At 37.6% G+C, this 13,852-nt stretch overlaps 1 protein-coding gene across 2 annotated transcripts; it reads right to left on the bottom strand.

Annotated features, from left to right (window-relative positions):
- Nucleotides 1-653: 653 nt before the first annotated feature.
- sdf4 (stromal cell derived factor 4) lies at nucleotides 654-12,786 on the bottom strand. 2 transcript variants are annotated; one of them, XM_085259626.1, is made up of 7 exons: nucleotides 12,579-12,786; nucleotides 10,335-10,676; nucleotides 7,628-7,764; nucleotides 7,430-7,543; nucleotides 7,175-7,333; nucleotides 3,639-3,814; nucleotides 654-1,997 (listed from the first exon to the last, which is right to left on the bottom strand). In XM_085259626.1, the coding sequence occupies exons 2-7, from the start codon at nucleotides 10,643-10,645 to the stop codon at nucleotides 1,821-1,823; spliced, it is 1,074 nt and encodes a 357-aa protein (XP_085115752.1). In that variant the 5' UTR covers nucleotides 10,646-10,676; nucleotides 12,579-12,786; the 3' UTR covers nucleotides 654-1,820. The 2 variants fall into 2 exon arrangements, with proteins under 2 accessions (XP_085115752.1, XP_085115751.1); XM_085259625.1 differs by having other exon boundaries at nucleotides 12,535-12,785.
- Nucleotides 12,787-13,852: the final 1,066 nt, after the last annotated feature.

Raw genomic sequence — 13,852 nt, 5'->3', positions numbered from 1 at the left:
TACAAAAGAGGGTTTACTTAAACTCAGAGTTAGCCTGTGAACTTAACCTGCTCACTGGCAGATTTTCTTCAACACATTTCTCTCTGATTCTTCTTCTCAAAAGCTCAGAACAGAGATATTAATTTACAGAAGTTGATCTTTTTACAAATACTGAAATCCCAGTCAGATGTTACTTTGTAACACATCAACATAAACACTAGGAGTTCCCCTACATGTTACTGTTGCAAATACGGTTTCAATAAAATAATCTTTAAGAAGCTTTAGATACATAACACACAATGAGGCATCATTGTGTTAGAATTTGTCACACTGGTGGAAAAATCTGACAGATTTGGGTCTTGGAGATTAGCGAAGGGTTCGAATGACTTTAAGATACTAAATGGGACTAAATTTAACTTAAAGTTACTTTTTAAATGCAGGTTTCAGACTGATACATTGAAATGCAGTAATTAAATGCAACATCTGCCTAAGGTACCATGTCTAAAAAAGGTCATGTTTGAACTTTGTTCCACTGAACAAAGTTCAAAATTGACAAACACTCAGTGCTTTAGTTTGGCTTTCCTCTTCTGTTCTTGAAGTACATTTTCAAAGCCAGGACCAAAGGGCTCTAGCCTCCTGCCTGGGGATAAACATAACTCAAACGCAAACAGTCATCAGTTGATAAGAAATATTTATTGTTTATGGCATATTTGCAGTACATTTTGTAAAGCTGTGTCACATTCTCTTATCATAAATCTTATTTTACAATCGCACAGAGGACAGAAAAGACCGCAGCGGGATGCCAACACTCCACAGGTTACTGGAAACAGAAATGCAGCGAAAATTGTTAAATCCGATAATTGTCCATGCAGCTGAAAATCAATTATATGGATCGACTGTGAGCATTTAAAGATTCAAGAGGTAAATAAGACCCAAGACACCAGGACTAAATGAGTACACGTCTGCATGACGTTCAAAGATGCAAAAAAAAAATAAATTAAAATAATAATATATATTTATATATAAGGTATTCTTCTTCCACATCTAAACATTAAGTCTGAATTAGAGTGGTTGTAGTAAAGATTTAGAAACGGACACAGGTGAAATGACATGATTAGATGCTGCTTTTGAGTTTCCTTCAAAATATACTCATATATTAATCTTTTTCAACAAACAGATTTTTTAGTTTAAGTTCTTCTTATATTTCTATTCTAATCTTATTTACTTTTTCTGTTTAAATACATAAACACCCTGTTTTTAAGTACAGTGGAAGGACGGACTCGACCTATTGTGGAAAGCGGTGGAACTATACTACACTAAAAATGAAATTCTTAAGTTTGGGCAATTATGTGATATATCTTGTCGCACAAATATACGCTTTTACTCCATTAGTGTCTCTCTAAGCGTCACACCCTTCAGCACCATTATCTTTCCCACTGACAGACGCATTGTGTGTGATAAATGTGAATATTTACACTGTATACAGACAACAGATCCTGCAGAAAAACAGCTCGCCTAGCTGCTCAGTCTCTCTCACCACTGCACCAGCAATGAAAATTCCTCATATACACACATTTCACGGTTTAAAAAAAAATACATTTTGGAATCGGTGCAGCGCTTTTAAATTTAAAATGAAGAACGCTTCAAACAGTCCAATGGCACGCAAAAGGCAGACTGTGTTAGCTTCACTGGTCCAGGGTTGAAGGAGGAGTGTGTTAACTGGACTCAGCAGTGACAGAGGCTGCTGATGCTAGGGTTTTTAAATACAGAATTGCACACTAGAACATCTTGATCATCTCGTCGCCAATCTTCCAGGTTTGTCTCTCACGCCGGATCTGTTTTCAGAACTCCTCGTGTACGTTTCTGGCATAATCCATGAGCTTGCTCCCTGTGAAGTACTCGCTGTACTTGAGAATCTCGTCCAGCTCCAAGTTATGGTTCTGGTTCTCGTCTGCAACAGCGATCATCTGCTTGGCCTCGTTCAAAGCGTTGTGCTCATTCATCGGGTCCATGTACTCCTGAAAGATGAAACACGGAGAAACAGGAAAATATATCAGCTATACCTGCTGTAGCTATTTTGTTGGACATATGTAAGAATGTTTTTATTCTGTCTCTACTAGTTTTTAAATCCTTCACGTTGTAAAGAACCAGCTGAGGGAGCTGGTACATCTGACCATGACGCCTACCTGGATACCTCCTGTTGGAGGTTTTCCAGCCACTCACAACGCAGATAATCATCATGAGGTCAAGAAAAGACGTGAAGGAGAATTTATAAGGACTATGAAGAGAAGCTTAATTATCAACTCCTTTTGAAAGTGTTAATAATTAAGAATATAAAATGTTGATATTTCAGCCCACATCTTATTGAGCTGTTTCATACACGCCATATAAAGGAGACCTGCAGTTGGAACTTTTAAGGAAAAGTCACATATAAAGTGAAATTAAATGTAATTTATCTTTTTCAGTAAGTCACTTTTTCTTTATATATACACACACGTTGATTTACTTTTTATTTTGATGTAATAATTATAAAAGTTCAAAGTATAAATGGAAGGGTTTCTTTTGTTTTTTGCTTTTGTATTTTGCATTTTTTACTCACTCGCATCTTTAATCCTTTATCAAGTGTGGAACCATATAAAACAATATGTGTGAAAACTTGACAAAAAGTGACAAATGTAAAAAGCTAAAACATTGGAAAATAGTGGTGGCATTTTCCAAGTTGCCAACAAAGTGTTAAAGGAGTGTAACCTGGCTCTGAACAACAACTTCACGGCTTCTTCCTTCCTGCCACGCTCCACCTCATTTTGTGAAATTGGCTTGGTGGCTTTGCATAACCTTGCTGACAACATCAGCTCAAACCCTGAAGTCCCAGGGCTCATTCAGAGCAGACTGTGATTACAACAAATTACAATAAAACCTGTACTAATTTAATTTTAATTTCTCCAAATCACACTTAAGAGCTCACTCAGTTTTTCCATCATCTTTAATGTTAGTTTACTTTTTTTATTTCCCATTGTTTATATACTTCTCAATTACCATATCTAGTATTTATGTTATGGCCTGGTTACGCTCGCTGTTGTGACTGCAGTTTGGTGTCGTTCTGGCTCGGCATCCACATCTGAAGTTTTATCATCTTGCGTTGGTTGAAGACATGGGTGCATGACCAAGTCACCTTTTACTACCATATATAACATAAATAATATATAATACGTACAGGAGTTCAGAGACAGAGGCAGATGCTGTAAGAGTTTGAAAAATTTAGGCATTCTAAACAAAAAAAAACAAGAAAAAAGAAACAAAATCTTTGCTCCTCTTATACCATCACTAACATGGGCATTTTGTCTGAGTGGTGATTGTGGTGGTAGTGGAGAGTACTGCCATAAGTACTCATGCCTTCATCACTAGTATGTAATGGTACGGATCTGTGGCGACTGTTTGTGTGCAACGTGATCAATCCGGTGAGCATTATTGGACCCTTACTGATCAATTTGTTCTTTTCTGTGCTTTGATTTATGTAGAGATGTTGAGATCTGTTGTTTCTGTTAATCAGCTCAATCATTGTGTTTCTATTTGAAACAAATAAACAAAACCAATCAAATAATTATGTTGCATATCATTTCTGTATCTATCATGGTTATAGTTGCTTTTTCATCGCTCACCTCCAGCTCATCCATGGTTACGATGCCGTCGCGGTTTGAATCAATGACTTCCTCAAACTCCTTCTTCCTCTCTCTGACCCACTCATCTTCGATCTCTGCAGCCTGCTGGTTCTCCACAGTGCCCACGGGCAAAGAAATGAACTCCGACAGTGTCAGCCTCTTATCGCTGTCCTGGTCTGAAAGAAAAACCCCAGAATTATACGGCGCACTGTTTAGATCAGCTGTCACAATCACCACAGTGAGCCAGCACAAAAACCTAACCTAACACCAGTTTAACAGCTACAGTGATCATAAAAGTATTTTGTTGTAGTACTGGTTGAGAAAGCTGCAGCCATTCAGTCCTTCACATGTTAAACTTCTAACCTGCATAGTGTGTTTATCTTTATGTTAATAACTTCCTAGCATTAATCCCACACCTGCACATTTAGTTTGCTGGGATCTGGTGACACTATTATTATGACATAAATAAAGGAAAATATTACATTAGCTGATGCCTTCCTCTGGTTTTTAACTGCGTTTTCTTTTTTTTTAGTTCCATACGGAAAAGAAAGAACATACAAAAAAATTGCCTGAAATGTTTACATTGTATAAGATTTCCTAATGACAGCAGCCCTGTTTGTTCATAAAATTATGTTTCATGAGAAAAATGAAAAGTAAACATTACGCTGCATGAGAAAATTGCAAGTGGGGCCACTTTCAACTGCCAATCCTAGTATGAGAACGTTAAACATTTACTATAGGAGAAGATGGAAAATTAGGGAACGGGACATTTTACTCTTTTCCCATATGGGATGTAAATGAAAACCTGTTATATTTGGGCTTGAAATATCACTTAGATAAAACTAAGTTAATGCTTACTTCCGTGTGACAAAATGCCAACAGGTACAAACAGTGCTTGTCTGTGCCAACAGAGAGACCAAACCAGTTCTGTCAAATAAATATCTCAGTAATGCTTTTCATGCAAGAGCTTTAGTCCCTCTGTGAAAGAAAAACCACCAGGACTGAGATGAAAGGATTGTAAACCAGTATTTAATGAAGTGGGGTTAAATTTTCTCACGAATAAAATACATTTCTGTTTATTAAATGGACAGGCTTATATCTAATAATGTAAAATAAGCTCATTTTAATTACATGTGGCTCAACTATGGTTAAGTTTGAGGTAACCTGTTATTTTTAAGCAGGAAAAACCATGTACGTCTCTTGTATACATTTATTTTTTATTTTCTTTCTAAATAAAATTACTATCCAGTTCTTCTCCACTATATGAGGTGTCTGAATGTTATTTAGTGTTTTTACCATCATTTCCTTGTTATAATTAATAATAATAATAATAATAATAATAATAATAATAATAATAATGGATTGGATTTATATAGCGCTTTTCAAGGCACCCAAAGCGCTTTACAATACCACTATTCATTCACTCTCACATTCATACACTGGTGGAGGCAGCTACAGTTGTAGCCACAGCTGCCCTGGGGCAGACTGACAGAAGCGAGGCTGCCATATCGTGCCATCGGCCCCTCTGGCCAACACCAGTAGGCAAGTAGGGTAAAGTGTCTTGCCCAGGGACACAACGACCAGGACAGAGAGCCCAGGGATCGAACCGGCGACCTTCCGGTTACAGATGCGATTCCCAACCCCCTGAGCCACGGTCGCCCACGTTCCTTCTCATCTCATCATCAGGTTTCTTTAAAAGCTATTCCAGCTCCACAACACACAGCTTCTTGATAAAAAACAAACAAACACTGGGACCTTTAGTGAATAAGGAGTGTTTGCCTCGGGAACAATAACTTCACCTCCGATTCTGAACTAAAAGGGAAGTGTAGGGAGGGACTGACTCTCAGTACATGAGTGTGCACTGTTGCCGCCCTTATGAATGCCATGGAGCAAAGGTTAGGTCACAACAGCAGATAAGCACAGTTTGTGCATGTGTGGCCGAGTTGGAGACACAAGTGCATTGAAAGGTTGGTCTTTACCAGCATTTCAGTGATGCAGGTTCTCACACTGTAGATTCCCAAATGACAGGAAGAGAAAGAGATGCTGCAACGGCTGTAAAAACTCAGGAAACTATTATCCTGTTTTGACTTCTTTTGTTCCTCTACCAGGAAAGCTGATGCTGTAGGTTTTCTGTCAGGAGAAGACTGCAGCGAGACTGACACACCTCAAGCATCAGTATAAATGTTTACAGGGCTTTGAACATCTCACGGTTTCTGTGTCAAACAACCATTAAACGAGGCTTCAGGAGACCATGTTGATGTGCGGCATTCTCAAGCTCTCTTTTAACATGGAGCAATTTTACCCTCAAGAAACTCTTATTAAACTTAGGCGTGGTAGCTAGAGGACCACAATAATAATGAGCTGTATCAGTTCAAGTTGTTAACTCATGTCTCGTGATTGCCTAAAGCTAAGGCTTGCTCTATTTTTTCTCTGTCCCTCTCTCTATCAAATGAACTGTCCTGCTATCTAAGAAACTGTGAAGCGAAACATTTTAGCACAATGGTGCTGTTAATGCCTTAAAAAGAGAAGAAAAAAAAAATCACCAAATCAGCCCTCCAAATACTAAAGAGAAGGTTACAAGCTGAAGGGTGGTGTGCGACTCTCTGATTGGATACATTAATTTCATAATGTAAAGCAATTCCAAACTCACTGCTGGAGTTGCATGGTTGAGGATGTTTTAAAACAGCCGTGTGTGTGCAGCACATCTTTACACTATAATTCATTACATTGCCTTCTAATTTACTTTAGCTGATCTCAGATAAAACTCTTTTGTACTGGTCTTTATCACTATATTAGTGTCACTCCACACTTCGGACAACTAATAACCAACATAAAGCAATCTGAAATCCAACCAGCATGTCAAACATCTGTACCACTCTACAGCTCACACTTACAAATAATTTAATAATCTTCAATACCCTTGTTTCCTCACGATTATATTACTACAACTCGTTGCATACATGTCGGCATGATGCTGCGGTTTCTGCAGTCAGTACAAAGCAGTGAGAGGCCTCACAAAACACTTGAGTCCAGACCTCGCAGAAATCACCCAGGTTAAGATTTACTTCAAAAATCACTCCCTGGTCCAGCTATACTTTACATCTCAGTACTCCTAACACTTCATGCTACCTCCCGACCTCAGATCAGAGAATCAACTACAGTTTCAAACGCAAGTTTAAAGTAAACTTTACTGTAACGTTTTACTGTTTTAGTCCCAGTGCTGTAGAAAAAAAAACTTCCTCTTAATGAGAGATCAGTTCCTCATTTTTAAAAAAATTAGCAAAACTCACCATTTTAGGTTGATTTTGTAAGATGTTTAATAACGTTGTCCTGAATTTTTACTCTTTTTATTTGTCTTCTGTTGCATTTTCTTCTCTTTGACTTATTTTTTTAATGCAATGGCAATAAATGTTTATTGCCATTAAAAGGTTGACTGTCTGTTAATCCTTAGGTTGCTCCACATCTGCTCAGTGTGTAAATACACCATTATCTTGTGACAGTACAACTATAAAGTAATATTTATAAGTAAAACATACCTAAGTCACGCACAATCTCCTTGACCATGTACTTGAGCATGCCTCTGCTGTGCTCAGGGTGAAGGAAAGACAAGAACTCCTCCTCATTCAGCAGCTGGTCAGCTGGAAGGTTGTCAGCCTGAAACCAGCGGTCCTTCAGGCTTTCCAGGACCTCCTGAGCTGTAGAGATGAAGATCGGATAAATATTAACACCACAGTCAGATTTACAGCAGAGCTTTGCAGATTTTACTTGCGACGGGAAAAAACTCAACTTACTTTCCTCATCCAGTTTCAGATCTTCGTTATTCTTTATTTTCTCTGCAATCTCTTTCTCATTGAAACCTTTGCTGGCCAGAAACTTCACTCTGTATTCATCCCATGTCACGTGACCTACACACAACCCATGAAATCAGAATTTAGATTTGACCTGACAGGAAGTATTTTTAAGTCTGGGACATGGTCTGTGACTCTCACCATCGCCGTCTGGATCGACAGCACGGAAACTGTTCTTGTTCTCCTTCTTGGCTTCCTGAAAGTGCTCCTCCGTCTTCTCCATAATCCAGCGCTGCATCTCCTTGGCACTTATGCTCCTGTCCCTGTTGAAGTCGACCCTGTGAGGAAATCATTAAAATAATAAATTAGTTCCCAATTTAGCTCCAGTTCCTGAACATTAGCAGCGTCTCTACTCCATTAGGTGTCTAATTAAACGATGATAATGACTCACCTAAGGCTTTGTCTGTCTGGCTCACACATGTAAAGCACTTTAGCCCTGAAGTGACCGAGTGATTTATGACCCTGGCTGTATATTTACAGTATATATGCTTGTTTTTTATATTATTATCATGAATTTGCTTCTCCGGCATGAACAGGAATCTTTCCTCTTGCCATTTAAGCTGATAGATTAAAAACATCCAGGACAATGATAAGCTGCATGAATCATGTGACTCAGAAGAACCAGAGAATAAATTAGTTTCTTCCATTTAATAAATTCAGCCTTTAAGTTGTCTGCCTTTGGATGGATGAACGAATAAAAACATTTACTGACGCTTGGACTGGACCAAGCCAAGAGACTAAATCTCCTGGGTCTTCCTTGGGTCCTCCTTCAAATAGGACATGCTGAAAGATCCGTGCTTAGGGGGCGTCCTGGTCAGATGCCTGAACCACCTCACCTAGCTCTTTTCTTTTAGAAGAGGGGTAACTTTACTTTGATTCCCTTCTGAATGAACAAGCTCTTCACTCTCTCTAAAGAGTCCATTCGTCCTTTGGAGGAAGCCACTTTACACCACTTGTATCCATGATCTAATTCTGGGTGGCAGTCACGGTTTGACCCCTGGCTGTCCAATACCCAATGACCAAAATTTGCTGGTTTGGAAAGCTTGGAAAAGACATCAGGTTGAATTATTTGTTTGTCATATTGTAACACAGGAATTTCCCAACCCTTGGAACCTCTTACATTAATGGTCTTATACTACTGAGAATTCGTCAAATAACGAAAGGAAATTTACTAAGTTAATTTCAAAATAAAGGACCACTACATGAAGAAATATGTGCAAAGCTTGCTTTACTTCAGTATATTGCTTCATTGGATACAGCTGTGCTGCCTCGTATTTCTGAAATTTGCCCTCTACGCAGATAAACATGTGTGTAAACAGCACAGCAAAAGGGTCCACAACTACAACCTAGTACATAACAAAATCAAATGCACCTCTACAACAACCGTAGTAGGTACACATATATCATGCCCTAGGATATTTTTCCTAACATCTGGAATTTTAAGTCCTGCAACCCGGCTCCAAGTGTTTCTTGTGCTGGACGAGGCTCTCATCTTGTTACTGACAGGCAAACTAATCAGCGGCCATTCTTTGCTTCTCCAGCTTTGTATTTTTACCATTTATGTGCAGCATGTCATGAGCCAAGTAAGAATGGCTCTCAGGCTAACTAAGACTTTAAGCTTAGGAACATAGCAATGTTTTCATTTTTCATAGCAAGTAATCCAAGCTACGCAGCAATGTATTCATAACTGTTGGGGATGGGCTCCTCTCAGATGATCTTTTGTCTGAAGCTTTGTATGTAATCTTCCTACAATATGATGTTCCTTTTAGTGAGAACAATTAAAAATTTAAACCCTCATCCTACAGCTTCCTGCCATTCAGGACATTCATCTTCAGCGATGCCTCCGTAAAGCACACAGCATCATCAAGGACCACAGCCACCCAGCACATCAGCTGTTCTCCTTGTTACCATCTGGCAGACGTTACAGGAGTCTGTCTGCTCGGACTACAAGACTTAAAAACAGTTTTTACCACCAAGCCATACGACACCTCAAACACAACACTTAAACACACACAACACAGTCCACAGGACGCACTCAGAAGCTACCTTGCAGCTTCACAAGTACTCTGTTTAATCTGCACTGGTTACTCCACTTTATTGTTATTGATATTTATATTTAAAAAGTGCAATACTGTAATTTTCTGCTGCTCATTCCTGTGCAATATCCCATCTGCCCCCCCTTTCATATTTCTTTTCAAGATTTTCTTATTTAATCACTAGTGTACATATATTTATAGAAACATATATATTTAGTCATCTTTTCTCTTTTACCACGTCTCTCTAATATTTTGCTCTTTACTATTTTTCTATTTATTTATTTATTTTTTATTATATTTTCTTCTACTGTACCATGCTGCTGAGTGACTGCTGCTCGTCAAACACATTTCATTGCAATGTTGACCCTGTGCTAACTTGCATATGACAAATAAAACTGAAAAATGAAACTAAAGTGTTTATATTAGCATATAAAACTGGGTCCAAGTTAGTAGTCTTTAGCTTTCTGTCTATGTTTACTTCCAAAGTTATAGCAGTGCTGCATTTTTTTTAAGAAATACTTCACCCAGAACCAAGCTTATCCTCTTATATCAGCTCTGCTAAATCTCCTAAATCATTTTTTTTCTTTTAATGGATGTGCGGACATTACACTTTATTGTAACACCTGTGAGAACAGCCACACTGGTCACTAGTCAATATTTCTTTGCTTTTTTGAGCTGAAGGATGACGTTGACTTAACAACACTTGAATGCTTGGTTTATTGCGTCAAACTTGATCTGCAGCTATGCTTGAGCATCTTGCTCAGGAATGCTGTGACTCAAGTGCTATTCAGTGAATTAAAACCACGTCTTACTTGGTAAATATTTCAATAAGCTTCTTTCTGTTCCTCCTCGGCTCTGAATCCTCATCAAACTCCTCAATCTCCTTCCCCAGAAAAACCTCCTGATGGAAGTCCTTATTGAGGTGGCCGTCCAGCTCCATCTTCAACCCGTTCAGGTGATCTGGGGGAAGAATCTCGTTCTCGTCTTTGCTGGATGGAGACTTATCTTTAGAGGCCGACATGTTGGCTGGCCGTGCGTGCACATCGATGATGTGGAGGAGCATGTAGAAAAGCAGAGAGACAGCCAGGAGGTTTCTGCACCACAGTTTCCTCCAAACAGCCATGTTTACCTCTGGATGAAAGGTCAAAGCAGGGCTATAAAAATAATCAAGACATAACAATTATTGTCCTGCTTTTTTTATGCACCAATTTTGCCTTTCCTTTATATAAATGTGCATTTCCCCTTCTCTAAAATCCCAAACCCATTCCTCGAAAGGTGGCAGCAGATTTAGTTCAGCTTAAATTCTAGAACTATATTCTTAAACGTTCAACAAATACAGGTTGTTGAGTTATTGTCATAGGTGTCATACTGCCAGAAAACACTAGAAAACGGCCCCACTACTCCCTACCCCTAAAACTGAGGAAATAAAATATTTACTTATATCATAATCTGGCTGAAAAGAAATCATAAGTTAAGACAATTATATGCAAGAAATCCAATAAATATAAACTAAAGGACAAAGGTGTTTTTATATGTGTTTAAAGTGTGTTGATAGATTCAAGAAATCATTTGATAAACAATACTGAGGCAGAGTCTCTATTCCTCAGACCCTATCCTATCACCCTGTTTTGTTTTTACAAGTGTTTTATTCTTTTTAAATGGTACCACAGCCATATCCATTTGCGTAGGCATTTGCCTATGGAAAGCTCTTTTCACCCTACAACAAACAGACCAGTAATACCACATTCTTTTTTTAATCTCCATGGCGGTCTGTAGCTCCCTACGTGTGCTCTGCCAATCAAAAACCATGTTCAGCCCATTAATCTACAATATAGAGTCTACATTGTTGTCATCCAGATCCTTGATGAGATCTTTTCTGTCTCTATTTAAACATCTACATGTAAATTATAGCCTCCACCATTGTCTGTTGTACCCTTCCATCCTCTTGAGCATCAGTATGAATGCTGTGCTTTTTCAGCGATTCAGTTTACATTTCTGTGTTGGTAAGGCCTTCATATATATGTTGCCATTTTCTCCTTTGCTCGTTTCAGTGCTGAAGACAACAACCCATTTCCTATTCTGTTTGACGAGTATAATCACTCAGATTTTAGTTTTTTTTTTGTTTGTTTTTTTAAAATTCTCTCCTACTCTGGTAAACTTACTGCATTAGTGTATTTAGGTTAATTCAATATTCCATGTGCTCATTTTAAATTAAATACCATTCAGGGTTTCAAAAAAAATTAAAAATACAAAAATGGGAAACGAACAAACAAAAATCGACTTCAGTGTCGCAACGACACAAATCGATACTTTCGCAACTCAAACACGCCCACTTCTAAACCCAGTAAATATTGTCAGAAATATGCATAAAGCCATTTTTCTGTACATTATTCTGCTGAAATATTGACCACGGGGACACAACAGAGGAAAACTGCACCAGATATGCACATAGTAATAAAAAACATGCAAAAATACGCAAAAGTTAAACAAACAAGCGCCATCATAAATTAACACTGGTCAGCAAACTCACCAAAGCAAAATAAATTTAACGAATTTATTAGATCACTTAACAAAAAAACCCTCCAGACTTATTAGCAATTCATCATTTATAAAACTAATAATAGACTTAATTATATAGTAAGTAAGGACATGTCTCCCCCCCCTCCGAGCTACAAACGAACAGGAACGTTACTTATTTATTTATTTATTTATTTTAACTCTGCCTAAACTCACGTTCCTGCCTAATGTCCGCCTTAATATTCATTTGGGAGCTGAAAAGTTACACGAACACTAGCATTTTAGTAAAGCAAACAACAGCTAGCATGCTAATTTAGCTTCGTCATGTCTTTTTAAACACTGACGATTAGCACGGGCAGGCTAACACGTTAGCCCTCGTTGCTAAGGAACTAAAATAACTGTTGTTACGGCAGTAAAGGAAGACAGTGATCGCAGAGATTAACAATACCTTAAAACATGACCAGAAAATGATTTGTAGATAAGTTCTGGACTTACCAGTTAGCTGTTAATACCAGTAGTAACTTTCTAGTCAAACAGACCTTCGCTGGTTCCTCTAGATCCAGTTCCTGTACACGTGGCTCACCACACAACACTCTCTTTCCAAAGTGTGGGATGGTTCAGTCTGAAAACAAGCCCAGACAGACCCAGGTCAGTCGCCAAGTCCAAGCTGAGGTTCCAGTTAGTGTCAAAATTAAGAGAGGCTGTCTCTAACCGGACACCGCTGGATGACTGGGAATACAGGATAATTTCCGGTCAGCCCTTTCAAAGTAAAAGGATGGATGTGGGGGTATGAGGAGTGTGGTATAAAAACTTAAGTAGCGGTCCCGTGTGAAAAGGTGTTTGGTCCTTAACCTTATAACTGTTTCTGCCACTCCTAACAGCAAGAATTGGGTTTGTTTTTCGTATTATTATTCTGCTGTAAGCCAAGTGTGCTTGAGGTTTAGCGTATAAACTGATGAACATTCGGAATTCATGGTTTCAACTATTACAGCAAGTTGTCCAGACCATCAAATTACCACCACCATATTTGTCTGCTTGACTTTATATGAAAGGCCATGTTGGTTTTACACTAGATGTAACGGAAAGCTTGAATGTAACAGAATATTTCCCCAGAAGGATCATTAATTACTTTTTCACATAGAAATTACGTAGGTTTCAGGTGTGGAGAGTTTTTTAAAATCATCATTTAAAAACTGCATTGTGGATTTACTTAGGTTATCTTTGTCTAGAATTTGACTGATGATATTAAAAAAAACAAAAACAAATAAAATATATCATTAAAAAAACATTTAATTGTTTATACAATGTACGTTTTCACAGCACTGTACATTGATAGCTCACAGATTCAGAAAAAAATGGAAAATAAGTTTAAAAAAAAGCAAAATATTAAAAAAAAATCTTTAAACACTTAAAATTAATCAATAAATTAAAAGTTAGCTTATAGACAAAACTTTAAAAAACTAAAAGAAACTGATACATAGCCCATGCAATAGATACAATTTTAAAAACAACTAAACGCATACTAAAATGTAACATTTTTAGCTTTTGAGTATAATTAAATGACTAGAACAACAACAGATAAACAGTTGTACAAAAAAAATTACAAAATAACTGACAGTAATGCTAAAAGTAACATTAAAATACTAATAAAGGTTTATCTTAAAAGTGGAAATAGTGCTAGATATAAGTAATCAGTGGTCTATTTTAGTGGTCTAAAACAGAAAATATTAAAATTTAATAGATATTTAGAGTAAAGATAATTAATTTTTTAAAAAAGTAAAGCATAAAGGTTAGTTAAATGAAATTATTGTCA

This window comes from Mchenga conophoros, linkage group LG20 (genome assembly GCF_057382185.1).
Source record: "Mchenga conophoros isolate Kocher_MC1m ecotype Shallow Benthic linkage group LG20, M_conophoros_male_GT1.1, whole genome shotgun sequence".
NCBI classification, from domain to species: Eukaryota; Metazoa; Chordata; class Actinopteri; order Cichliformes; family Cichlidae; genus Mchenga; species Mchenga conophoros.
Note: the sequence above shows the minus strand (reverse complement) of the source record. Positions and strands in the feature narration are given on the sequence as shown.